The sequence below is a fragment of the Rutilus rutilus genome, assembly GCF_951802725.1.
Source record: "Rutilus rutilus genome assembly, chromosome: 16".
In the NCBI taxonomy this organism is placed as follows: Eukaryota; Metazoa; Chordata; class Actinopteri; order Cypriniformes; family Leuciscidae; genus Rutilus; species Rutilus rutilus.
The window spans coordinates 4,635,628-4,660,850 of record NC_140224.1 but is presented as its reverse complement, the minus strand read 5'-3'; the positions used below and the strand labels follow the sequence as shown (position 1 = coordinate 4,660,850).

At 40.7% G+C, this 25,223-nt stretch overlaps 1 protein-coding gene across 4 annotated transcripts; it reads left to right on the top strand.

The window, feature by feature from the left end:
* Nucleotides 1-299: 299 nt before the first annotated feature.
* On the top strand, nt 300-24,986 carry taok2b (TAO kinase 2b). Of its 4 annotated transcripts, XM_084434446.1 has the most exons (20): nt 300-435; nt 2,692-2,832; nt 2,949-3,020; nt 4,904-5,005; nt 5,219-5,264; nt 5,399-5,495; nt 7,474-7,587; nt 7,773-7,864; nt 8,660-8,753; nt 9,338-9,419; nt 9,528-9,695; nt 11,621-11,827; nt 13,151-13,510; nt 13,933-14,007; nt 14,710-14,838; nt 14,909-15,112; nt 17,402-17,641; nt 22,095-22,307; nt 22,511-22,693; nt 24,011-24,986. In XM_084434446.1, the coding sequence occupies exons 2-20, from the start codon at nt 2,701-2,703 to the stop codon at nt 24,854-24,856; spliced, it is 3,456 nt and encodes a 1,151-aa protein (XP_084290572.1). In that variant the 5' UTR covers nt 300-435; nt 2,692-2,700; the 3' UTR covers nt 24,857-24,986. The 4 variants fall into 4 exon arrangements, with proteins under 4 accessions (XP_084290572.1, XP_084290573.1, XP_084290570.1 ...); XM_084434447.1 differs by lacking the exon at nt 13,933-14,007; XM_084434444.1 differs by lacking the exons at nt 22,095-22,307; nt 22,511-22,693; nt 24,011-24,986 and having other exon boundaries at nt 17,402-21,556.
* The last annotated feature ends 237 nt before the right edge of the window (nt 24,987-25,223 follow it).

The window sequence follows — 25,223 nt, the reverse complement described above, 5'->3', positions numbered from 1 at the left end:
GCCCCGCTCCGCCATCATGAAGTCCTGAACAAAAAGCGAATGAGGCAGGAAAAGAAAAACAGGGACGGACCTGTCGATGACAGAAATAGGCGAATTAAATGCATGACGCCGACGGCATGACAAAAAATGATAAAAATACGCGCGGCAGAGGCGGAATATCGGACTGCAGTTTAAAGTGCTCATCCGTTGTGTTTGACAATCAGCTGATCGAGTCCGTTAACGGTTAACGTTAACAACAGTTTTATCCATTCAATTATATTATGATCGGACTGATCACCGGCCGCTGATCGCGATCGTTACGTTAGAAGTAGATGGATCGCTATTCAAATCGATCGCTTTTTGTGAAGTGAGAAAGGAGAAGAAGAGGCCAGATTTTCCCCAGCAGGCCGGGAGCTAGCTGACTCTAGCTAGCTACAGTGGATCCCATAAACCACGGTAGGACAGGCTCGTGTAAATCATTTAATGCAGGGCTGGATGACATGCATGGCGTGGAATATCGCTAAACTGTGATTTTTGTTGTCTAAACGTTATCTGCAGCTGTTTTTGCAATGCATTTGATGCGTTTTGGGTAATTGCATTGAAATGCTTGCACAATGTAACATAACGTACATTCGCATCGTTTCATTTTCCTTGTGCTTCATCAACTGATTGTGCAACATAATCTATTATTAAACCTGATAAAGCCTGACATACAAGTTACAAATCATTTTAAAATGGAAGCGTTTATTGAACCTTTAAACAAAATATATAAAAAAAGGTGTGCATGTTAAGTCATATTTGATACATGAGGCTTTTATGACACATTATAGGGAATATATGGAGCTCATACTCGGGGAGAAAGAAACACCAAAGCTATTCAGAGGCTCAAATTGAGCAAAAATATGTAATTTAGTGCATATGTTATTTATATTCTGATAGCTTGAAATTCTGATGGCATGTGATGCGAATCAATGAGGTCTTTATACAGTAAACACATTACTTACATAAAATTCATATCAGTTATCACTCTTTATCTCCCAATGATAAGTATCATTAAGATGTTATTTAAACACTTTTGTTTGTGAGCAAAGCTCTTGTGTTTCTAATTGTGGGTGGGGGGATCACATAATCATACGTTGTATATTCTCAGATTTCATCTGCTATTTCTCTTTTCTTTTTTGCATGTGTGTTTAATCTTAACATGAACATGACTCAGAGCGTCATGGAGAGGTGTGAATCTGAATTGTGAGTCAGGTGTCTAGTCCAGCATCCTCCTTTTGAATGCTCTTATGTGATGCATAATCAAGCACAATTATTCTCACACAATCATTTCAATTGTGGATGGTTCAGATCATCGGCCCCTATTTTAGTTCTTCTTATATAATGCATCTCATTATATAGTGGCGCTTGACTGTTGGTGAACCCTTAAGAGTTTTCTGCATAAATCTGACCTGCGCTGAGACAAGATCATCTAAGCCGTATAACTAGATACGTAAAGTCCAGTTCAATAAATAGCACAAAAAACACTGAATATTTTCACTTAAACTGGGAGAAGTGCCTTTGGTGTGTGACCCCAGTCCTGCACATTAGCTGAATTTGATGGGTTTACATGCAAGAACTGATTTCAACATTTCCATTGGGTGAAGATCAAAACGTTATATTTCTTCTGCGTTGTCTCGCAGGACTTCAGTTCTTAGACCGACACCTTGACGTTTTCCTGCAGAAGACCTGCCAAATCCGTCCTGGTTTTACATATAAAGCAAAAAGTTCTATTTTGGACTCCTCTGTCCTCAAACCATTCTTTCAATAGTCTTCTGGCTGTACATGTGTGTGGTTTACAGCCAACTTTAGACTGGCAACAATGTTAATCTTGGAGCGCTGTGGTTTTGGTTCTTTCTATCCTGCAATGCACACCCATGATGCTTTTTTGTGACCTCCTGGAATATGAATTTGCTCCTGGACTTACTTTAATCATTTGTACACTCCTTAAATCGGACACAAAATTCTTTAATATAATGGATTTTTGTAAATGTTTCCAGAAACTTTCAGAGATCTACAAACTTCAAGATCAGACTAGAGAGAGAAGATCTGGGTTTATGTCCTTCAAGTAAAATTGAACTGAACTAACAATCCTAATGATTCACATACTTTATACCAGTGATGCACCGATATGAAAATGTTGCCCGATACGATAATTATTTATTTTGAAAACCAATGATGACCGATATATTGGCAGATACATCTAAATACAAAATAGATATGTTCATCAGAATGAAGATCGATTCAATATTGTCAATCCTGCCGTAACTGTTATAGGACCTGGATAAAGGTAATGATGTATTAAAAAAAGAAGAACATTCTTAAGGGTTTTTCTAGCTTTGTTTAATTTTGATCAGATGCCCGTTCTGGTCCATGTTTGGAAATGGCACGTTTGATATGTTGAATGTTTCTATTATTGGTTGTTGGAATGAATTATTCATAATTTGTTGTAGAAATATAGGCCTGGCCCCTTTTTATCAGCGTTAACCCTGAGCTGTACCCTAGATTCTTGAGTTGTTTTGCTGTATGTAGGGTAGATGCTTTAAAGCTGGTTTGTCCTGTTTAGTTTCTCCTAATGGTTGTATTTTAGGGTTTTCCAGTCAATCCTATGCTGACGTTAATGTGCAAACTTCCTTTTTGTTTGTGTGTGTGTGTGTGTGTGTGTGTGTGAAGGCGCTGGCCATGCCGTCGAGTGTGCGGGCTGGGAGTCTCAAGGACCCGGAGGTGGCGGAACTCTTTTACAAGGAGGATCCTGAGAAACTCTTCACAGACCTGCGTGAGATCGGCCATGGCAGCTTTGGAGCCGTCTACTTTGTAAGTGGCCATTAGGACATTCAGAGCTGTAGCACAGTTCAGTGAACAGAGATGAAGTGACTATCTGCGCTTCTCTTCCTCATGCGTTTCTGCTTTTATTTGTCCACTTCCTATAGGCCCATGACATCCGCACCAATGAGGTGGTGGCCATCAAGAAGATGTCCTACAGTGGCAAGCAATCTAATGAGGTGAACACAAACACACCAACACGCAGTGTTCCTGTATTTTTGGTTGTGCAAAGCAGTTCGACTTGGCTAGAATCAGTCTGCGAGAAATCTCGAGCATCATGCAGGTGGCTTTATGTAAGAGCAAGATGATGGCTCTGTTCCAAAACCTATTGAGCTGCCTCTCTGGGAAGCGTTTTTAGGCATCATAGGCAGACTTCTCACACAAAGGATGTTTTAAAATGGTAGCAGAATCAACTCTTGTTTAAACTAGAGTTGCGTGCATTTTATAAACCCCTCACACAAGCACTTGTTAACGCCGTCTCCAGTAGTTTGTTGTTGTTTATGTGTCTCATGATCTTTTTCTTATTTGAGTATGAAACAACGGGTTGAGGCAGTGTTTCCACATTGTGCCAAAAATAAAAGTCATGCTGATAACGAGAATTTACACCATTGTATGCTTACTCCAGTGTACACGTAAAACAAATACGCCAGTCCCATGATGCACTGCAGCATACGCACTTATGCGGTGGAAAAATCTGCTAAAGTTGGTTGACAAACGAGAAAAATTCAGTTATAACTGAGAAATGTCAGCAACGTAGTTGCTAATAAACATGCTTTTTCAATGCTTATTAGAGTGTTGCGTTGTTAGCTTAGCTACTTTCTAACAGCAAACTCCATTGAAATCAATAGAGTTCAACAGTCTGTTCCGGAAGTAAAAATCCCATTCTTTTTATTTTTTAATGATAACTTATAAACTTTAAAAACAGACCTACTTTGAGCTATGAGGGGGTTAATTGATTGTATATGCTTTTGTTGAAGCTGTGTGTCTGCATTATTTCAATTTTTTTATTATTTTTTATTATTTAACAATGGAATTCCTGGTGAAAAACTACATTACCCACGATTCTGCAATGAAATCTCTACCAATCAGAGAATCGAAACAAGCAAATTGTGCCAAAAGAACTCTTCGGTCACACTTTAGATTACGGTCTAATTCTCACTACTAACTATGACTATTGCTTCAATAAACTCCTAATTGCTGCTTATTAAAGGGATAGTTCACCCAAAAATGAAAATTCTGTCATCATTTACTCACCCTCAAGTTGTTCCAAATCTGTATGAATTTCTTTGTTCTGCTGAACACAAAGGAAGATATTTGGAAGAATGTTTGTAATCAACAGATCTCGGACCCCATTGACTTCCATAGTAGGAAAAAAATATACTATGGTAGTCAATGGGGACCGAGATCTGTTTGGTTACAAACATTCTTCCAAATATCTTCCTTTGTGTTCAGCAGAACAAAGAAACTCATACAGGTTTGGAACAACTTGAGGGTGAGTAAATGATGACAGAATTTTCATTTTTGGGTGAACTATCCCTTTAATAGTTAGTAAGGTAGTTAAGTTTAGTCATGGCTTATAACTATTAAACGAAGTCCAGAGAAACAAGGCCAGCTAAAAGTGGATGAATGAACTCTGGGTTGAGTCTCCTCAAGTTGATGCCTGCATTGGGCATTTTTAAATCGCTCTCTTATGAGGTTACAGTTACGATGCTGCCTTTGTAGGCACTAGACAGGAAGGCAGTTCATAGTGTTTTTTTGTATTGACTGGCATGTTACCAAGTTCTGTTCTTTGCAAGCCCCAGCATTGCATTCAAATTATGCAAATCAGACAGCATCTCTCTGGCCGAAATAGACCGTTGTGCCATTTAAACAGCGGAAACTACTCCCTTCGCTGTGCCGCAGAACACTCAAACGCCAAGTGCCACGCTACGCCTCATTTGCAGTCTCACATTTTCGGCTGTTTCGCACAATCACATAGATCAGAAATTTGAAATGAAGGGGAGCAGAAGCCGACGCTGAATAGTCCCTTGATTGTTTCATTGTTCTCTCGTTCCTGCTGTAGAAATGGCAGGATATCGTCAAAGAGGTGAAGTTCCTTCAAAAGCTGCGGCACCCCAACACGGTGGAGTATAGAGGCTGCTACCTGCGCGAACACACAGCATGGGTGAGTGTTTCTGTGTGTGGGAGGGAGGCTGAACGCTTTTCAAAAGCCTCGTTCAGGGAAGAGAATGTACTGACCTGCTAACAGTTTCCATTTGCAACAATAGCAGCCCTACATGCACCACTTGTCACTTGCTAACAGCAGTTATGCCTTTTCTGTATCTCCTCTTTTCTGTGTCTACCTGTCATTGATCTTCCTTTCCTACTTTTCTTGCAGCTGGTGATGGAATACTGTTTGGGCTCTGCCTCGGATCTGCTCGAAGGTGAGTGAGTCGTTTCAGGGAGCATGTGGATGTTTACAGCTGCTCGGTCAGATGCGGAAGTGGAAAACGTCACTGGTCAAGAAGTTTGCAGAAACAAAAAACGGGATCCCATTTTTTTTCTTCCCCTTTCCCAGTGCACAAGAAACCACTACAGGAAGTGGAGATAGCAGCAATTACTCACGGTGCATTGCAGGGCTTGGTATACCTCCACTCGCACAACATGATTCACAGGTAAAGAGCAGCTTGAGTCTTGATTTTCAAGAGCATCACGCAAATCAGGGGTGTGCGATCTGTGTTGTCTACAACTAGCCTGACAAGCCAGACCCACATCAAGATGTTGGGTCTGGGAACACCCCATTGGCAGGGCTCAATCCGAGGGGCGGGATAAACGGTTGGCTTTCAAATTCCCTCTGCACGCAATAGGATAGCGCTTCAACCAACCAGAGCGTTTTCCCACCAGCAGAGCTAGTTTATAGATTAAACTTTTGCCGTATCCGGTCGGCAAAACTCCGAACACATTTTCCTTTTTTAAGAATGACTTCAATGCCATTCTTTGTTCTTTTCCCAAAGAAAAGCTTAACTCCAAGTCTTCCAGAGTCGCGGCCAAAGCCGATTCGAAAGACCGCTGTTCGCCAGCAGGAGCAGCTCTTCTTTGTTTTCAAGTAGCCGTCATCATGTTAAGACCGCCCACCGACTCTATACACGATCTGATTGGCCTGACTAGAGTTTGGTTTTTCCAGCTCGCAAGCCAACGGAGAGTTGCTAGACGAAACTGGCCGCAAAATAAAATTTGCTGCCCCCTGGGTGCGTCTAGATTTCTAGACTAGTCTACAACAGGCGTATCCAGTTCTTCGCCTGGAGGGCCACTGTCCTGCAGCGTTTAGCTCCAACCCCAGTTAAACACACCTGAACCAGTTAATCAAGTTCTTACTGGGCACAGGCCTTCCAGGGCCGAGTTTGGACTCCCCTGGTATACGATATAAATGTTGTGGAAGCTGTCATTATCTAGCATGCCACTCATTTTTACAAAAAACAAACAAACACACCTCGAGTGCACACTTTCACTGTGTGATGTAGCCTAGTAGAATGACTCCAAAATTCAAGATATAGGGGACTAAAAATAGTTTTTCTTATATTTCTATATGATATAGTTGAGCAGTATTACACAAGCAAGCATGCAGTTTATCCCAAATATTAGCACGATTGGAAACCTGATTTGATTTCATACAACAGTTCAGTAAACAAGAAGTTAATATTCTGAGTTGCATTTTAATAATATGGTCTGTTTTTGCTTTTTTACCAATGAAAATAGTTCCAAACACATCCTAAACAGAACCGGTGTGCAGTCTTCGAGCAACACACAGTGGCTTCTCGTTACTATTTAAATCAGAGTTTTTGCACAAATCAATCAATGATTCTATGATCCATTCATAAAGACTGGAGCTGTGTTCGGCCGCTTTTGCATAGTTTGTGCTTGCTGTTTAATAATCATTTGAAACGTAGCAAACTGGCAGCTCCAGTAGTAATGAAAAGATTTATCTTGAGCTCTGTCATGGAAACTATGTATAAACCTCAATTAAACAATTTAATAATGAATTCAAAAGGAATTTATACCTGTATGATATTACGCTGTAGCCACATTGGACCAGCGGTTTGGAAAATGGATGGATGGATGATTCAGATGCGGGCGCTATCTTCTGGCATGGGAATTCATCTGGCGCGATCGTCACAGTGTATTATGGGTATTCTCTAGACGTTGTACGCTTGTTATTGCGGTGCAGCATGGGATTTAATTTCCTCGATTGAGTCCACTATGGTACACTCCTACAAATGACTGTACTATCAAATAATACTCTATTTAATGGTATCGGGGGCGATTTCAGACACTTGAACAAATCGGTTGAATTAACAACAGACAGAATGTGAGGACTATGTAAAGCTTCAGGAGTCAGATGTCCATGACAGACCTAAACTAACCAAGGTACCAGCACAAAAACACATTCAGCAAAATATTGTCTAATTATCGGTTTCGACAAAATCCCAGAAAATATCTTGCTATAATTTGTCAATATCGCACACCCCTAATGCAAACGCATTCTGATATATTGCCTTTATGATCCAGTTTTGTCAACTCTGCAAATCATTATGGCTGTCGCCTTCAGTTACAACATATCTTCTTTGAATCTTTAATGTTTCTTCCTTTTTATAGGGATGTGAAAGCAGGTAACATCTTACTGACTGAGCCTGGCCAAGTCAAACTGGGAGACTTTGGCTCTGCCTCCATTGTTGCTCCTGCCAACTCCTTTGTGGGCACACCTTACTGGTACAAAAACACTTCCCATTAATTACAACGCCTTTTATCAACATATTAGGCAGAAATATTCCCTTACGCATGAGTTAAAGGTCATATTAAATGGTTTTCTTGCACATTAGATTGTTGCAAATAGTGAGATCATCTGGTCAATTACTGTTAGGAGAGTTATGACAGAAGTTGTACTCTGTTTGCAGGATGGCTCCAGAGGTAATCCTCGCTATGGATGAAGGGCAATATGATGGCAAGGTTGACGTGTGGTCACTCGGCATTACCTGCATAGAGCTTGGTGAGTCATGCGTGATGTGCAAGAGAACACCCATGTGTTGTATGTTGAAAGAGAACACTGTGGCAGTACATCTCTGGCATAACAATGTACCATTTCTATGTTCGACATATTTCACATTTGGGTTTTACTGTTGCTTACCACAGACAAAATATTAAAGAGGCCCTATTACGTTGTTTTACAAAGTCTTGATGCTATAACATGTTTTCATGCTTGACTGCAAAAAAACAACAACATTATTTTTCACATATTCGACATTGTGGCAGCATTTCTCTTCCCAGTACATCAGTAACGCTCTGGGCTGCGTTTCAAAAGCATCGTTAGCTTAAGTACGTAGATCGCAGAACCATTGCCACCAATGGTCTTTTGAGAAAACACAGGCCTGACTCTATGAAGCCCCTCCTTCCGAAAAGCACAATGTGCTCCGTGTGTTGTGATTGGTGCGTTTGAGAAATGTCACGCCCCTTACCATAACCGAGAGATTCAACACACTACTAACTAACTCAACCAGGCCCCGCCCTTTTATTCTGCGTATCCCTTGGGTGGGAATTCTTTAAATGAGGAATATTTTGACGTTCATTCCCGGAAGAAACTCTACAATGGAGTTGTTTCAGGGAGTTCAGAGACACTGATATGGAGAATAACTCCCGCTTGAGGGCCTTTTTCATACTCAAACAGCAACATTACACACTAAATAAAGATGAACATGTAAAAAAGCATAATAAGGTGAATGTTTACAGTAATATACTTATAATAGATGCCTTACTAACTGCTTGTTTCTTTTTTTCTCTATTGTAGCAGAGAGAAAGCCTCCCTTGTTTAACATGAATGCTATGAGTGCCTTATACCACATCGCCCAGAACGAGAGCCCAGTCCTGCAGTCCAATCACTGGTAGGGAACCAGAAAAGCTTCATCCACACTGTCAAAGATCTTCTTGCTTTTTATGTGTTTCCAAAGCAGCGCTGTATTGATATACCTCAAACATTCTGATCAGGGATTGCAGAAATGCATCTTAATCTTTCAGATTTGGGTCTGGATTTCCAGGCTAGATATCATCAGTGTTTACTAGAAATTACTGCAGCTTTAACAACTACCGTACAAAATATTAATAAGCAGTAATTAGGAGTTTGAGGTAAAAGTCGTAGTTAATAGTGAGAATTGGACCCTAATCTAAAGTGCTTTATTATATAAACATTTTGACATAGAAGTGCATCTGATCATTCACATGTGTAGCTGTGTAGCTGTATCCCTGTAATGTGCAAAGCACGTAAATATGTTTATGACTCTGAGATCGTAGTCACCTGTCAGTCAGATACGGCAAGTACCGAACTGAATCATACCCAATTTAGTATCAACTTGGTGCCTAAAGTGTTAACACTATTCACTTTGTACCAAGTAGCTCTAACAGGATGTGCCTTTTGAATTGCACTACATTCAACGAACTAATTTGCATATTTTGTTTCCCAACCTCTCAGGTCGGATTATTTCCGTAACTTCGTAGACTCGTGTCTGCAGAAGATTGCCCAGGACAGACCTACCTCTGATGTGCTGCTTAAAGTAAAAGTCTTTTGAGGAGCTTTAAGACTGTTAACGTTACACTTTCTGAACACGATGCATTCCAGTGATTGCCGTTTGGAAATAAACCTCTCTGCTTTGTTTCTCCAGCATCACTTCCTGTGCCGTGAGCGTCCAGTGACAGCGGTGATGGATCTGATAGCACGCACTAAAGACGCCGTGAGGGAGTTAGATAACCTGCAATACCGAAAGATGAAGAAGATCCTCTTCCATGAGACACATAATGGGCCTGCTATCGAGGGGACGGAGGAGGAAGAGGTGGGAGAACCTTTCAACTTGTCTGGTTGTCAAATAAATAAATTAAAGGGATACTCCACTTTTTTTGGAAATAGGCTCATTTTACAACTTCCCCAGAGTTAAACAGTTGAGTTTTACCGTTTTCGAATCCATTCAGCCGATCTCCGGGTCTGGCGGTACCACTTTTAGCATAGCTTAGCATAATGAATTGAACCGGACAAGACCATTAGCATCTCTCTCAAAAAAAATTAACAAAGAGTTTCGATATTTTTCTTATTTAAAACTTGACTCTTCTGTAGTTACATCGTGTACTAAGACCGACGGAAAATGTAAAGTTGCGATTTTCTAGGCTGATATGGCTAGGAACTATACTCTCATTCCTGCGTAATAATCAAGAAACTTTGCTGCCGTACCATGGGTACAGCAGGTGTAATGATATGACGCAGCTACTGAAAATAGTCCCCAGCTCGGTAGCCTATTATCAGGCGGCATGCACTGCGTCATATCATTACGCCTGCTGTACCCATGGTACTGCAGCAAAGTTTCTTGATTATTACGCAGGAATGAGAGTATAGTTCCTAGCCATATCAGCCTAGAAAATCGCAACTTTACATTTTCCGTCGGTCTTAGTACACGATGTAACTACAGAAGAGTCAAGTTTTAAATAGGAAAAATATCGAAACTCTTTGTTCATTTTTTTGAGAGAGATGCTAATGGTCTTGTCCGGTTCAATTCATTATGCTAAGCTATGCTAAAAGTGGTACCGCCAGACCCGGAGATCGGCTGAATGGATTCGAAAACGGTAAAACTCAACTGTTTAACTCTGGGGGAGTTGTAAAATGAGCCTAATTCCAAAAAAAGTGGAGTATCCCTTTAAAGGAACTTTGATTTTCAGAATCCCTCGCGTTTGAAAGAGTCGTGCACTATCAGTTCATCTGTTTACACTGCAGTAGAAGAGCTATATTTGGAAACATCAAATGTGGGCGGTACAATAAATATGTCTGCCTGGGTGCCGTCCTCTCGTCCAGTTGTTAGATCATGGAACCAGAGAAGAATTTTAACAATAGACATAAACAGTTCAGGGTTTGTTAAATTGTTTTGTCTATTCAGATGTTTTTCAGCTCATGTTTCAAATGTTTGGAGTCTTTTGTTCCTTTGCGCCGTTCGGACCTTGGGTGTGCTTGAGTGATTTGTCTGTGACACAATGGCAAATTGTCTCTTTGATTTAGCTAGCCTTAAAGTCAATATGAACTCAAGAATGATCTTATTTGCTTTCAGAGCCCGCTATTGTAAAGAGTTTTTTCTTTGTAGTGTTTCTTCAAATGTAATAACTTGCTTTGCCTCTGAAATGGCTTTTATTTTTGTATTTTTCAAACCTTTTGTTATAGAGACCGCTTTTCACAATCTAATCAATCAATGGACATTTTCTTTGACTAATCCATCACATTATGGATGTAAAATGGGTTATTGAACACACTATAGGTGTGAATCTTAACTTTCCTCATGATTTGAATGAGATTCAGGGGGTAACGAATAGATGCAGCACATTGCATCTTGTCCTCCAGTTCTTTTATAAATAATACACACGCTTAAAACTTTTTAATTAGATATTTTCAAACATAAGAGCATGTCAAATTACAAGGCAACCTGTCTATTTTTTTTAATACTCCGCTGTAATATGTAAACACAAAACAATTATTTGTAGTGGATGTAAGTTATTTGCTTATGAAAAACAAGCAACTTTTTATTAATACTCAAGAGTTCTTAATTTACAATAAAACAGTACAACATGTGATATTTAATTACATTTTAAAAAAAAAGAAAGATACTTTAGTTTTCATGCATCAGAGCAGAATCCTTTGGGATGCAACATGAAAACAATTCTATTCCACAGCTCTAGAACAGCTTGTAGTTTCTGCGTTTAAATGCAGTCTTGTGTTTTGCAGGATGTAGAGCAGTATATGTTGCGGACGGGCACTGTGAACAGCATGGAGAGCTCCCATTCGCTGCCGTCCATGTCGATAAGTGCCAGCTCCCAGAGTTCTTCAGTGAACAGCCTTGCAGATGGTTCGGATGACAGTGGAGAGATGGCTATGATGCAGGAGGGCGAACACACAGTGACCTCCAACAGCTCGGTGCTGCACAAACCTCTGGTACGCGTCGATGGCTTTGTTTGAGCTGCTTGTGGTGAAACAGCTTAGTCAAATTACATATCAAAAGTTTCAACAACAAAAGAAAAAAGTATTTTATACTCACCAACGCTGCATTTATTCGATCAAACATAATAATTAGCATTTATAATTGGTTCTCAATTTTTTTTAATAAGGGTTCTTATCAGTGTTGAAAACATTGCAGCTTAATGTTTTTGTGGAAAACATGATTATTTTTTCATGATTCTTAGAAAGTTCAAAAGAACAGCATTTATTTGAAATAGAAATCTTGTGTAACATTATGTCTTTACTGCAGGGTTCATACAAGGTGCTTAAAGTGCTTGAATTTGACTTTTTGAAATTTAAGTCCTGGAAAACCCTTAAACGGCAATATTTTTGAAGAGGTGCTTGAAAAGTGCTTGAATTATTGAAATACAATATATATATGAAATTAGTGTTTCATTTTTTTGACAGAAATCTTTTCACGTAAAATTCACGCTGCAGCCCGTCTGAGATATAGAGCTATTTCGCATGATATTAAGTTTATGATAAGTATATAAATACAACTTTCATTCTTCAGGTCAGTAATATATTCATGGAAATAAAGACAGTTTGAATAAGGAAGGCGATATATTTGTCATAGTATCCTTTCAATGGTTCAGGGGATTTCCCATGCCTGACAGCGCTGTTTAATGGATTGATCTTGATGAAGTGAAACATCAGATACCATATATATATGTAATTTGAGTTAAAAAACAACAACAAATAAAATAAATAAAGATATTGTTTAAGTTCTGATTTTAGTCCTTAAAATGCCAAAAAGTAGTGCTTGAAAAGTCCTTGAAAGTCCTGGAATTACATTTGACAGAATCTGTACGAACCCCGTTACTGATCAATTTAATGCATCCTTCCTGAATAAGTGATAATTTAATTAACCCAAAGTTTTTAATGGTAGTGTATCATGGTTTTGAGTACCAAATCAGCATATTAGAAATCTTTCTGAATGATCATGTGACACTGAAGACTGGAGTAATGATGCTGAAAATTCAGCTTTGATCACAGGAATAAATGACATTTTAAAATACATTACAATAGACAGCTATTTTAAATGGTAATCATTTTTTACAATATTACAGGTTTTTACTGTATTTTTGATCAAATAAATGCAGCCTTGGTGAGCAGAAGAGACTTCTTTTATAAACATGAACAATGTATTCTAAACTTTTGACAGGTAGTCTATGCATGTATCAATACACACACACACACACATATGCACAGATTTATTTCATGATTCTTCCTTCATTTGTCCCTCTGTCCCCCACACAGATCCACGATAACATCTATGACGACCCGTACCAGCCGGAGGTGGAGTCCCAGCCGCAGGGTCCCTCTGGCGGTCGCAGACGTCGAGGACGGGACCACTTCGCCACAATCCGCACAGCCTCATTGGTGACCCGTCAGATCCAGGAGCACGAGCAGGGCTCAGCGCTGAGAGAGCAGATGTCCGGATACAAACGCATGAGGCGGCAGCATCAGAAACAGCTGATGGCTCTGGAGAACAAGCTGAAGGCCGAGATGGACGAACATCAGCTCAGGCTTGACAAAGAACTGGAGACGCAGAGAAACAACTTCGGCAGTGAAGCAGACAAGCTTGGCAAGAAGCACCAGGTCTTCCTGGAGAAAGAGGTGAGTGGAGGAAACAATGCTTGATGCTTTCAGATTTCTTTATAAATCCCTCCTTCTGACCTCTTATCAACCAGTATATATTAGATAAATAGCAAGAAAAATGACCTGTCTGTAAAGCATGTGTTTTGTTATCTGTGTTATATGATTTCTTCTTGTGTCGTCATCATTTTCAGTTCTTTATTTAACAGGATTGAATAACTCTTCGGAGGGAAGAAGGTTTAAGCTTCCCTCTTCAAAGTATTATTTTATGTAGCTAATATGATATGTTCAGGGGTGGGAGGTGTACACGACCTCAAATAGAAATGCTACAGAAAAGAGAATAACCAGTCCAAATATAGGATCCTTCCGGGAACACAAGAGACTTTCCCCCATCCTTGACTTGTTGGCCCAACAGTAAACCCACTGACCTTTCTCCCCTAAAGGAGCAACCTACCATCTCTGCCTTGAACACCTTCTGGGTGGTGGCAAAAACAGATGTGACCATACAAAGAGAGATAGTGAGTGAAAGTCAGGCTGAGAGCCGTTTTATTCTGCCAATCTGCCCATTTTAAATGTCATGAGACAACGGGTTTTATATGGCAAACTCTGAAGAACTTATTTTGTATCACAAGTAAATAATTTTTTTATCACAAGTACATTATCAAAGAAATCTTTGATAGTGTTATATACATTTTGTAGTCTTTTTTCTCCATCTTAATTTTTTTTTTCATTATATAAATATATAATTTATTTAAATGTATTTAAAATATAAATAAAAAATTATTAAAAAAAATTATATATATATATATATATATATATATATAATATATATATATATAAAATACTTTTTTAATATTTATTTATATTTTAAATACATTTAAATAAATTATATATTAATAAAAAAAAATATATATATATATATATATAATAAAAAAGTGCAAATATTTTATATAAATGAGAAGAAAAAAAAATATATATATACATATAATACAAAATTTTTATATACAAAAAATTATATATACACATATGTAGTATAATTTTTTTTTTCATTTATATAAAATATTTGCACTAATTTATTTATATTTTACATTTATAAAATGTTTGTATTTATAGTTCTGTTGAATGTTGAATCTGTATCTGCCATGAAATAGCCTGTGAAGATGGTTTGGCAATGAATTTAAATGCAACAACTTTTCTTTTCTCCTTGTCTTACCACTTAGACTAAGGGTGCTCTCACAGAAGAGAAGAAGTTTCAGCAGCATATCCTGGGCCAGCAGAAGAAGGAGTTGACCAGCTTGCTTGAGTCTCAGAAACGCCAGTACAGGCAGCGAAAAGAGCAGCTTAAAGAGGTACGTCACAATCTGGTTTGGCTGTGTATTTGCTCAGATGTAGTGTTGAATGTTTTCGCCCTTTGTGCAGGAGCTCAATGAGAACCAGTCCACGCCGAAGCGAGAGAAGCAGGAGTGGCTGGTCCAGCAGAAGGAGTGTCTCCAGCAGATCCAGGCAGAGGAAGAGGCAGGGTTACTACGCAGACAGAGGCAATATTACGAGCTGCAGTGTCGCCAATACAAGAGGAAGATGCTGCTATCTCGCCACAACATGGAGCAAGACCTGCTCAGAGAGGTACTAGCCAAATAATCTACCGATATTTGATCATTCATGATTATCGGCATTATTAGTTGTTTTTTAATTTGTTTGTTATTATTAATTAGCATGACTCTGCTGTGACACAGCTTGTGTTTCAGATGACCGCTTATTCACCAAGGACAATCTGGTTTATTTGCTTATGTTGTCAGTCACATGCCGTTTTTTACAATGGATTTTGTGAGACCGTGGTGGATGGTCCCCTGGAGGAAACTTTTGAATAAGTTAATTGCATCAATCTAATGCCTATGAAAAGAAACAGCACCAACCACTTATGAGTAACGAGAATTAAGTTTTTATTATTATTATCTCTAATGGTGCGTTCACACCGGACGCGAATAGCGCGTCAGGCGCGAGTGATTTCAATGTTAAGTCAATGCAAAGACGCGTTACGCGCGTAAAAAATTCCTGCGGCGCGAATGAGGCGTAGAGCGCGGCGCGGTAGACGCGAATACGCCTCTGCGCGAATGGCGCGTTAAGCGCGAATTATTTTATTAGTGCTTTTTGTGCATTCACGCGTTTGACACGAATTCGCGTGTGCCGCCCGAGTTGAAAAATCTGAACTTCTGCGTCAATTCGCGCCGCGTTAACCAATCAGGAGCCTGCTTGCTGCTGTCACGTGGTGAAGTGACAGTTTATAATGTTATTTTATGTTTGGCCTCAATAAATTATTTTGTAATATGACTAAAATGCACAACAAAGCAAATTTTTCACATAAAAACTCGATTTCAATATATGAGAGATACTCATTTTGTATTGAATGCTATTTATTCCATATCTATTCTAGATTATATGAAACATTATTAATCTAATGTAAAGACAACAAACACAATTTAGTGTATAAAAAAATTTTTTAGGTGGGTGCGGGCGAACAGCGCGGGCTCGTCAGGCAGCGACCACTCGAGGCCGAGGCCTTATACGGCCTACGCTGTCCTCGTCAGCGTCCTCACCGTTAGGTCCACCAAACCTAGCTCCTGGAGCAAATTGTGAAACTCCTGAAACCCTCCGGAGGGTCTGGTGGACCCGAGTACAGCGACGATGTCCCCTACGCAGCTGTTTCTGCTCTCCAGAGCATATACGAGCGGTGACTCTCTCGAATAATGCTAATGCTAATGCTCGATAAACATCTAAAAAAGATGGCCACCAACGGGTTTCGAAACTTTCGCCTCCGGATTTCGCCTCTGAGCGAAATTGACGCGCGTTAATTTCGCTTCAAACTTTTGTTTTTACGCACGTCAATTTCGCTCTTGACGCTCGAATTAACACTAAGTGGTCAAGCGTATAACTAGACGCGGCAGGCGCGAATTTGACGCGCTATTCGCGTCCGGTGTGAACGCACAGTAAGGATTATATTACTATTGTAATACAACTGCATTGCAAAATAAAATATAAATATTTGATAATATGTATATAAATTACTATACTACACACTACAGCAGTAAAATTACAAAACTTAATTTCTTCACTTGCTAGAGTTAGACCATAAAACTTTTATTTTGGCGAATGTGAAAATAAAGCGTAACTGGCACACATAGCATTCATAAATGCATGTTAAACTCAATACATTTAAGAGATGGTAAGAATGGTAAGAACAAGAACTAATAAGAATGTAAATGTTTACCTTGAAATGCAATGTAAGTCGCTTTGGATAAAAGCGTCTGCCAAATGCATAAATGGAAATGTAGATGGAGTTCACTGCATTAACTGTGAAGCGAGCCGCTCTGAGACGCTGCAAACACTTGATGTGCTGCTGCTGCGCTTCAGATCATATACTTTGTTACTTAGCAAATGGCTATGATTTAATTATTTGACAAGCACACTAAACCATATTGTGATTTATGATTTTAGCTCGGTTGACAGACGCTTTGCCAAAGCAACAGCGCAAAAATATATATTTTTTTTACATTTTCCAGTCTAGGTTATTATTGGGAAACACTGCAAATATGGCCAGTGTAAACAAAATGTTATTTTATTTCAAATAATAAGAATGTTTTTTATGGTTTTAGCTTTAGTTAATGATAATGTTCAACACGACAGCGAGTTTAATGATCAAGGTCTGACGTAGATGCTCCTACTCACAACTGCAAATTAATGTCTTCCACACAGCCAACACTCTCCAAAGGGAGCTCTTAAAAGACACCATTCCAATGAAAACTACTAATTAAATACCATGTACTCATTTATGCCTGACCACAGTTGCCTGATGCTTTTCTAACCACCATCCTCCATCTCTGCCTCCTTTCTTTCCATATACTTGTCTCAATGTAGGACCTGAACAAGAAACAGACTTTGAAAGATCTAGAGTGCGCCATGTTGCTTCGCCATCACGAGTCGACTCAGGAGCTGGAGTTTCGGCAGCTGGGTCTGGTGCAGCGCACGCGGGCCGACCTGATCCGGACGCAGCACCAGACCGAGCTCACCAACCAGATGGAGTACAATAAACGGCGTGAGCAAGAGCTTCGGCAAAAGCACGCCGTCGAAGTCCGCCAGCAACCCAAGAGTCTGAGAGTGAGTGACTGTGACATTACAGAGGACACAGAAGGGGAGGGGCCTCTTGGGGAGGGGGAGGATCATGCTGAAAGGGAGGGGCTTGAAGGTGAAGGGGTGGAGCCAAAGGAACAGCTAGAGGATGAAGGAAAGAGAGATGGAGAAAAGATAGATGGGGATGAGAGGCAGCCGGTAGGTGCTGTTGAAGACACAGCTGAGCAAGCTGAGAGGGAAATGAACCTTCTTGAAGGAAATGACACTGAAGAGGTATTTACTGACCAATGTGAAACAATAGACAGTGAAGGAAAAGTGGAAGATGCTGCAACATCAGCTGACCATGCAAACGAAAGTGCAAAAGATCAGACTGAAATGTCGTTAGATGAACAGCAATACGTTGAGGGCAAAATTGACGCCGATCCCAGACAAGTAGAAGGGCTTCTGTGGGATGACGCTAGCGAGTCAGAGAGTGAGGACGAGGATAGAGGTGTGGCCGACGGCTGTCCATCAGAGCTAATTCCCGCCCCTTCTTTTGAGCGCCGCCCACTAGAGCGCGACGCAGACGAACTCTCTGAGTTCTACTTTCCGGATACGTTAGAAGAGCTGGAACCTCCGCCCGTCTACACGCCTCCCTCTTCCCAACCTACCCTTCCTTCGCTCTTTTCTCACGCAATCTGCCTCGTTCTTTCGCTCTCGGCTGCCATGCATCCATCCGTCTTCACCCTTCTCTTCCTTTCCGTCTTCCTGCTTTCCTTGCGTCGCTCGCCTCCTCTTCCTTCCCTCTCATCTATCCTTCTCTCTGGTGAGCTGGCCTTCCTGGCGCTCTTCTTTTCCTACCTATTCCTGCGTTCCTGCTGCTCGCTCTCATTTTCCACATACCTTTCACTAACATATTGGGGCTCAGGCCTGTTCAGTCTGGGTTTGTCTTTAAGCTTAGGACTTTATTACGTCCCCGTAGCCTTGATCTCTGCGTCCTTTCTCAGTTCGCCTTCACTTTTCCTCACCCTTTACCTTGTGGTGGTCCTGGTCGTCCGGCCGGCCAGGGTCTTCCTCCAAAACACTCCACGCAAACTCAGTCGCCTCTGGATGCGAGTTCTTTTTCGCCTGCCAAAGCCTCTTTTCACCGTGTGCCAGTCTCTTCTGGGTGGCCTGACCGAGCGCAGCCTCTACGACATGTTCCCTAAAGCCGGACGCAACTGGGGTGGGCGACAGTCCCGAATCCCTGTGCCTTTAAATAGCCTTCTTGCACAGTATCAGGCCAAAAGCAAACACTCTGTTCTGTTCGCACGGTTCCTGCTTTTAGGACGCCGGTTTGTCCGGCGACCTCTCGGCACTCTGACAGACCTGGCTAACTCCGTGGTGTTGCGCTTAGCCAAGCGCGTACTGAAGGAACTGCCGCAGAATTACCTGAAACGGCTGCAGGCCTTCGGGTTGCTGCGAAGGGAGAGACCCTGCAAGCTGCCGATTCTTTTGCCTAGAGCCGTGAGGGAACAGAGGCGGAGGATGAGGGAGAGACGAGAGAAGGAGAGGAGGAGAAGGGAGGAGAGAGAGAGGATGTACAGGGAAGACGGGAGGTGGGAGAGTGTGTTGAGGAGAACCGCCTCAGGGAGGACTTTAAAAGGAAAGATAGTGCCTTGGAGATAGATTGAGATGGAAGAAGGGAGGTATGTGAGCATGCACATTCCATCATCCATCATTGTTCATTTTTCTTTCTGATCTTATGGCTGATTTATTTTGTCCGTTTGCTTACATGCACTCCTTTTTTGTGCCTGATTTTACAAGGAAGTACCTGGTAAAAGGGATAGTTCACCCCAAAAATGAAAATCCTCTAATTTACTCGCCCTCGTGTCGTTCCAAACACAGAAATGTTAAACATTGAAGCAAAAATGACGTGTTTTTCATTTTCATGTCTCTCATTTGAAATTCCAGGTAACCAAAACTTAGAAGGTCCAAAAGGTTGTAAAGGTGTCGTAAAATGTATTACCTGGACTTTCATTTGAGGGAGAGAAAAAAAATCTCTTAATTTGTGTTATCACATGAGGGTGAGTAAATCATGGCAGAATATTTATTTTGGGTGAACTATCCCTTTTTAGATTAACCTACTATTTTTTACAACTCGCTCATTCACGGTCAGTCGCCAGTGAATGGAAAGCTTTATTTGATTATTGTGCTTTTTGTAAAAGTTTCTGGGTTTTTATTTTTTCATTTTTTACTCTGAGTTATTTTATTTTCAAATAGCAAGAGCTATATGTGTTATTATGGTGATTTGTTGAAGCCATGTCTGTGCAATCTTGATTTAGTTTTCATTTTGTTTTGATTTCTACTTGGAAATTGTTTTATATTCCAAAACCAAAATGGCTCTTTATGAAAATGACCATAGGCCTTTCAATTAAGCCATGCACGTTCAATGCTAAATTAATGTACTGTGTCTACTGTGAAAGTGGATTATAATACTGTGCTTTACACTATAGACCTCCCAAAAACGCAACACTACAAGCTTATTCTTCCAAAAGTGCAATAGAAGTTTATTGAATAAAGCGCCAATGATTTTTCCTACTTTTCAAATAAGTCCTGGTGTATAAAAGGTTTTGTATTGAAAAAGTAAAACATTGAAAACTAGGCTGCATATTGTTGCAAAATCAGTGTTTTGTATCATTTCAAAAGCTTCAGAACAACCAAAAGCCGCTAAAATATAAATAAAGTCCTCTCACTGGAAGTTTTAGAGGCAGGACCTCAAGAATGGCAGTCATATGCCACATAATCTGGGGGTTTTCCACCATCAGATGGATGAGCAATCCTAAATGCTGTTAGTTCAGTTCTGCCACTTTAGCAGTGAACTTTATTGAATGTTAATGTTCATTTAAACATTAATCTCTTAACTTTAAGTAAAATATTTACTCTTCAATGTGAGTGATCTATTATAAATTCAGTATATGATGAGATATGCAATTTTATTTAGATTCCTGTTGTATTACTAAAGATGTGGGTGGTTGATGTGCTTTTATGGCGCATAAAAGTTCATATACTTGTAGTTTAGCACCCACAATGTTTTTTTACACAACAGTATATGAGGAAAGATGTTTGTAGACCATTGAATTTGGGAATATGTATCCGGAGTTTAGAGAAATATATTGTTATTGCACTAGAGGCAATGATCTGATAATATTTACCATGTAAACAAATGTCTTGGAGGTCTAGCCTGTTTAGATGAAGCATTTATGCAAGACTTTCATAGGTTAGCCCTAGTTTTTCAATGTTTGCATGGCACTGTTATTTTATATTTATTAGTAGTCTATTACTGCATATCAAAGACTATAATAAGAAGCCATTTGACAATCATCTTAATGTAAGGTTTGACAAGAAGAATGCAAATTGAAAACCAAAGATTAAAACAGAGTTGTGTGACTTAAGAAATGAAGAGACTGATGGTTGGATTGATGAAAAATAACTCACAAATTATATATATATATATATAAATGAAACGCTCTGTTAAAAACTCAAATACTATGTCTTCATAGAAATCTTAACATTATCAAAGGGACCATTTGTGTACTGCAATGGAAATGAGACATGAGTAATGAGGAAATACAATATAAATATTTTAAGAAAATTACATTTCATGGCAAAAAAGGATGCATTTCAGTTTTAGCCGTATTTGTTCCAGTTTTTGAAAATGTCATTTTTGTCTTGTTACTTATTGTTTACATTATGCTATGCTCCCTTTTAAAAAACAAACAAAAACAAATCACAAAGTATGTCTTAATTATTATTATTTGATGAATGTTTGTGTTATTTTATGTTGCATTGCACCGTCTGTTTCAAGGCCATTGTGTGTGCGTTTCATCCTCATTTTGTGTTTGTGCATGAATGGATGTTTACTTCAAGATTAAACAAAGATTTCTGTTATATGTTTCTGAAATAAATTCTCTATTATAATCATTGTCCTTTGGTTCATTTTATATTTTACATTATTTTAAGTATTTTTTTCTTATTCATCATCATCTCAGTTTTATGTTTTCCATTCATATAGCTTTGATGCTGCTGCGATAATGTCTTGATAAGTTATAATTTATAATGAAGTGTCTTATGAATTCTGATCATCACTTATGTTTAACTGAGGGCACTATTAGCTTATTAAATTGTACACTCGAATATGTAATTTCAACTAAGTTTAAAATGTTTTATTAGGTAAAACATGAATAAAAAATGAGTCATTTTAATTGACGTTGGTATAACAAAGACAACAAAAATTATGGAGATTGTAGAGAATCTGAATTTACAGATTTCTGCTCAAAATTATTTGTCCTGTTTCTTGTCCCACAATGTCATGCTACATTAAAATAAAGACATTGTTTTAAAGTGTTTTATGACCAATGACGGCACATTCGTGCTGTTACGCTTCTGTCCTTCCCCCTCCACTCTTTTCTTATCTGTCTGTTGTCAAACCTTATTACAACCCTCTTCCCTGTTCCTGTAGTCCAAAGAGTTGCAGATTAAGCGTCAGTTCCAGGACACGTGTAAGATCCAAACACGTCAGTTTAAAGCTCTGAGGAACCACTTGCTGGAGAACACGCCGAAGTCGGACCACAAGGCCGTGCTGAAGCGTCTCAAAGATGAGCAGACTCGTAAGCTGGCTATTCTGGCCGAGCAATACGACCACTCAATCAACGACATGCTGTCCACACAGGCTGTGAGTAAGGCAAGGACACATCAATCACAATTCCCATCCCACTGACCACCAAAACCCTCACTCAAACCTACATCATCAGTGACATACTCTCAAAACTGTACATGGTAAGGTATATCACCCTACATCTGATCCCAGCAGCCACACACACATCAGAGTTACCCCTGCCTCATTGACCTTTCCCGTTTTGTGCTGTTTCACTCCAGCTGCGATTGGATGAGACTCAGGAAGCCGAGTATCAGGTGCTGAGGATGCAGCTGCAGCAGGAGTTGGAGCTGCTCAATGCGTACCAGAGCAAAATCAAGATGCACACTGACACCCAGCACGAGAGGGAGGTTAAAGACCTGGAGCAGAGAGTGTCCATCCGCAGAGCCCTGCTGGAACAAAGGGTAAAGGCTGACTGCATTCATTCATGGCCATGATGGTAGACAAATGGAAACTAAAGCAGTGGTTCTCAACTGGTCAAGTTGCAACTAAACGGTATCTAAATTGTACACAAATATGCAATGTCCTTCAAACAAAGTCCAATAGAAGAGAGCGCGTCTTAAGGAGAAGTGTCCAGTCAAGGTGCTCTGTGGTCTAGGGTTTTTAATAGTCCATCAAAGAAAACTTCAGGGTGACCATGGCACTCTTTCGTATTAAAGGGGTGGTATAATGCCCTTTTCACAAGATGTAATATATCTCTGATGTCCCCAGAGTGTGTGTGTGAAGTTTTAGCTCAAAATACCCCACAGATATTTTTATATAGCATGTTAAAGTTGTCACTTTTTGAGGGTTAGCAAAAACGCACCGTTTTGTGTCTGGCCCTTTAAATGCAAATGAGCTGCTGCTCCTGGCACAGAGGGCGGAGCTTCAAGAGCTCATGTGTTAGCAGCTCCGATTACCTTACGCAGACACACACTAAAATGACAGAAACTGTTCTGCCTTTTATGTTTAAACTGGAGTCGGACAATGATGGAGAGACTCGAGAAGAAGTGACAACACGTAGAATGCAACAGGACGTCTCTGAATGGTTAGTTGATGAATTTATGTTCCTGATGTGGAGTTAACTATCTTCAATTAGCATATTCTGTCATGATAATCTATAAATCACTCATATAGGAACTGTTGTGAGATGCACACAGAGGGACTTTCTATTGCATGTGAAAAGACGGATGCGACAGCTTGAGCAGACTCCCAAATGTGCTCGACTACAACTCTTCCTATTTTCAACAGTGCTTAAGTGTTCCCGGGGGCGGGGTTTATGTAAATTTTAGGGTTGGTGATGTCACTAACCCGGGAGGAATGTCGTGTAGTCCCTACCAGCCGTTTGTTGTAGTCCTTAAAAAACGATTTCTTTAAAAGCAAATATCTCCCTTTGAACTTTGAGCGTCGTACCTTTGCAGATGTTGTTTATGCTCAAACAGCAACATTACACACTAACTAAAGTTAGAAAGTAATTAATTTAATTCGAAAGAGTGCCATATGCAATGTCCTTTTCCATTAATTAATTTTTGGGATGTACAATGACTTAAAATGATTATCAGGTTGGTATACGGTTATATCCATCATCAGACAATGATTCATCAGTAATGTTTTACTTGGGAACAGTATTTCAGTGGGGCTCATGCTCCAGTAAATAGGGTCTAGCCCCTAGTCATGACCCGTCAGTTGAGGACCACTCTTGTACAAGTGCAATTCTGACATCCATGGATCTCTTTCTCCAGATCGAGGAGGAGATGCTGACCCTGCAGAACGAGCGTTCGGAGCGCATCCGTTCCCTCCTGGAACGCCAGGCATCCGAAATCGAGGCCTTCGACTCCGAGAGCCTCCGCTTGGGATTCAGTAGCCTGGCGTTGACGGGCATCCCCTCCGAGGCTCATCCCAAGCAGGGCTACCCGTCTAGCCAGACCCCCCGTCCGTCCGGCCACTGGAGTCACGGCGGGGCGCCGCATCCCCACTCCCGCAGGGGTCCGAGCCGGGCCGAATCCTCTTCCTCGTCGTCCGCCTCCCACGCCTTGGGATTACCGCGAGACGGGCCTTTGCACCACTCCTCCCGGTCCTCGTCTTCATCTTCGTCCTCCTCCTCGTCTTCCCATCACAACCGGCACCACCTTCCCCAGCACTACCATCACCAGAGCACGCCACAGCTATACAGGGAGAGAGAGAGGGATAGAGAGAGGGAGCGGGAGAAAGAGAAGGAGTGGGGCGGAGGGAGCAGGGGGGACCTCGCACACCCCCACGTCTTCTCCCACCACCTTCCCTCCCGCTCCTCCTCCCAGTCCCTCGCTCTCCTCCCTCCTCCTCCTCCCGCACCGCCTTCCATCACGCTGTCGTCCTCCTCCGCCCAGTCGTCGTCGGTTTCTCAAGGAGTCTACGGAGGAGGTGGTGGAGGCGGAGGGCTGGTGGTTCGGGGTCCCAGCCTGATGGCGTTGAGGAACAGCCCGCAGCCCCTGCGTAGAACCGCATCTGGCGGAGGCCCAGGAGGGGCTGGTGGTGGAGAGGGAGTCCTCAGCCGTAGTACCTCGGTCACCTCGCACATCTCCAACGGATCCCACCTCTCCTACTCTTAAGGGAACGGAGTAAGGAGGTCGGGCTTGCTTTGTTGAATTCCTCCAAGCCATTACAATACGAGTGAGAGCACATTTTACTTGTCCTATTGTTTTTGTTTTCCCTGCTTGTTGTTGTTTTTGGTTTTTTTTGTAAAAAAAAAGGAAAAAAAGAAGGGGAAACTGGCTTGGAAAATCACCACTGCCTTCTAGACATCTTTAAGGGATGTTGTGCGACTTCTTTAGTGTGATGGGGAGAATTTGTACATGCACACACTACAGTATGAACACAGAATGTTTATAAAGTTCTATGTCAGTCAGACTTTATGAATACATTTACATCTATGGGAGTTGCTCCAATGCATGAGATTAATGTAGTAAATACATTTGT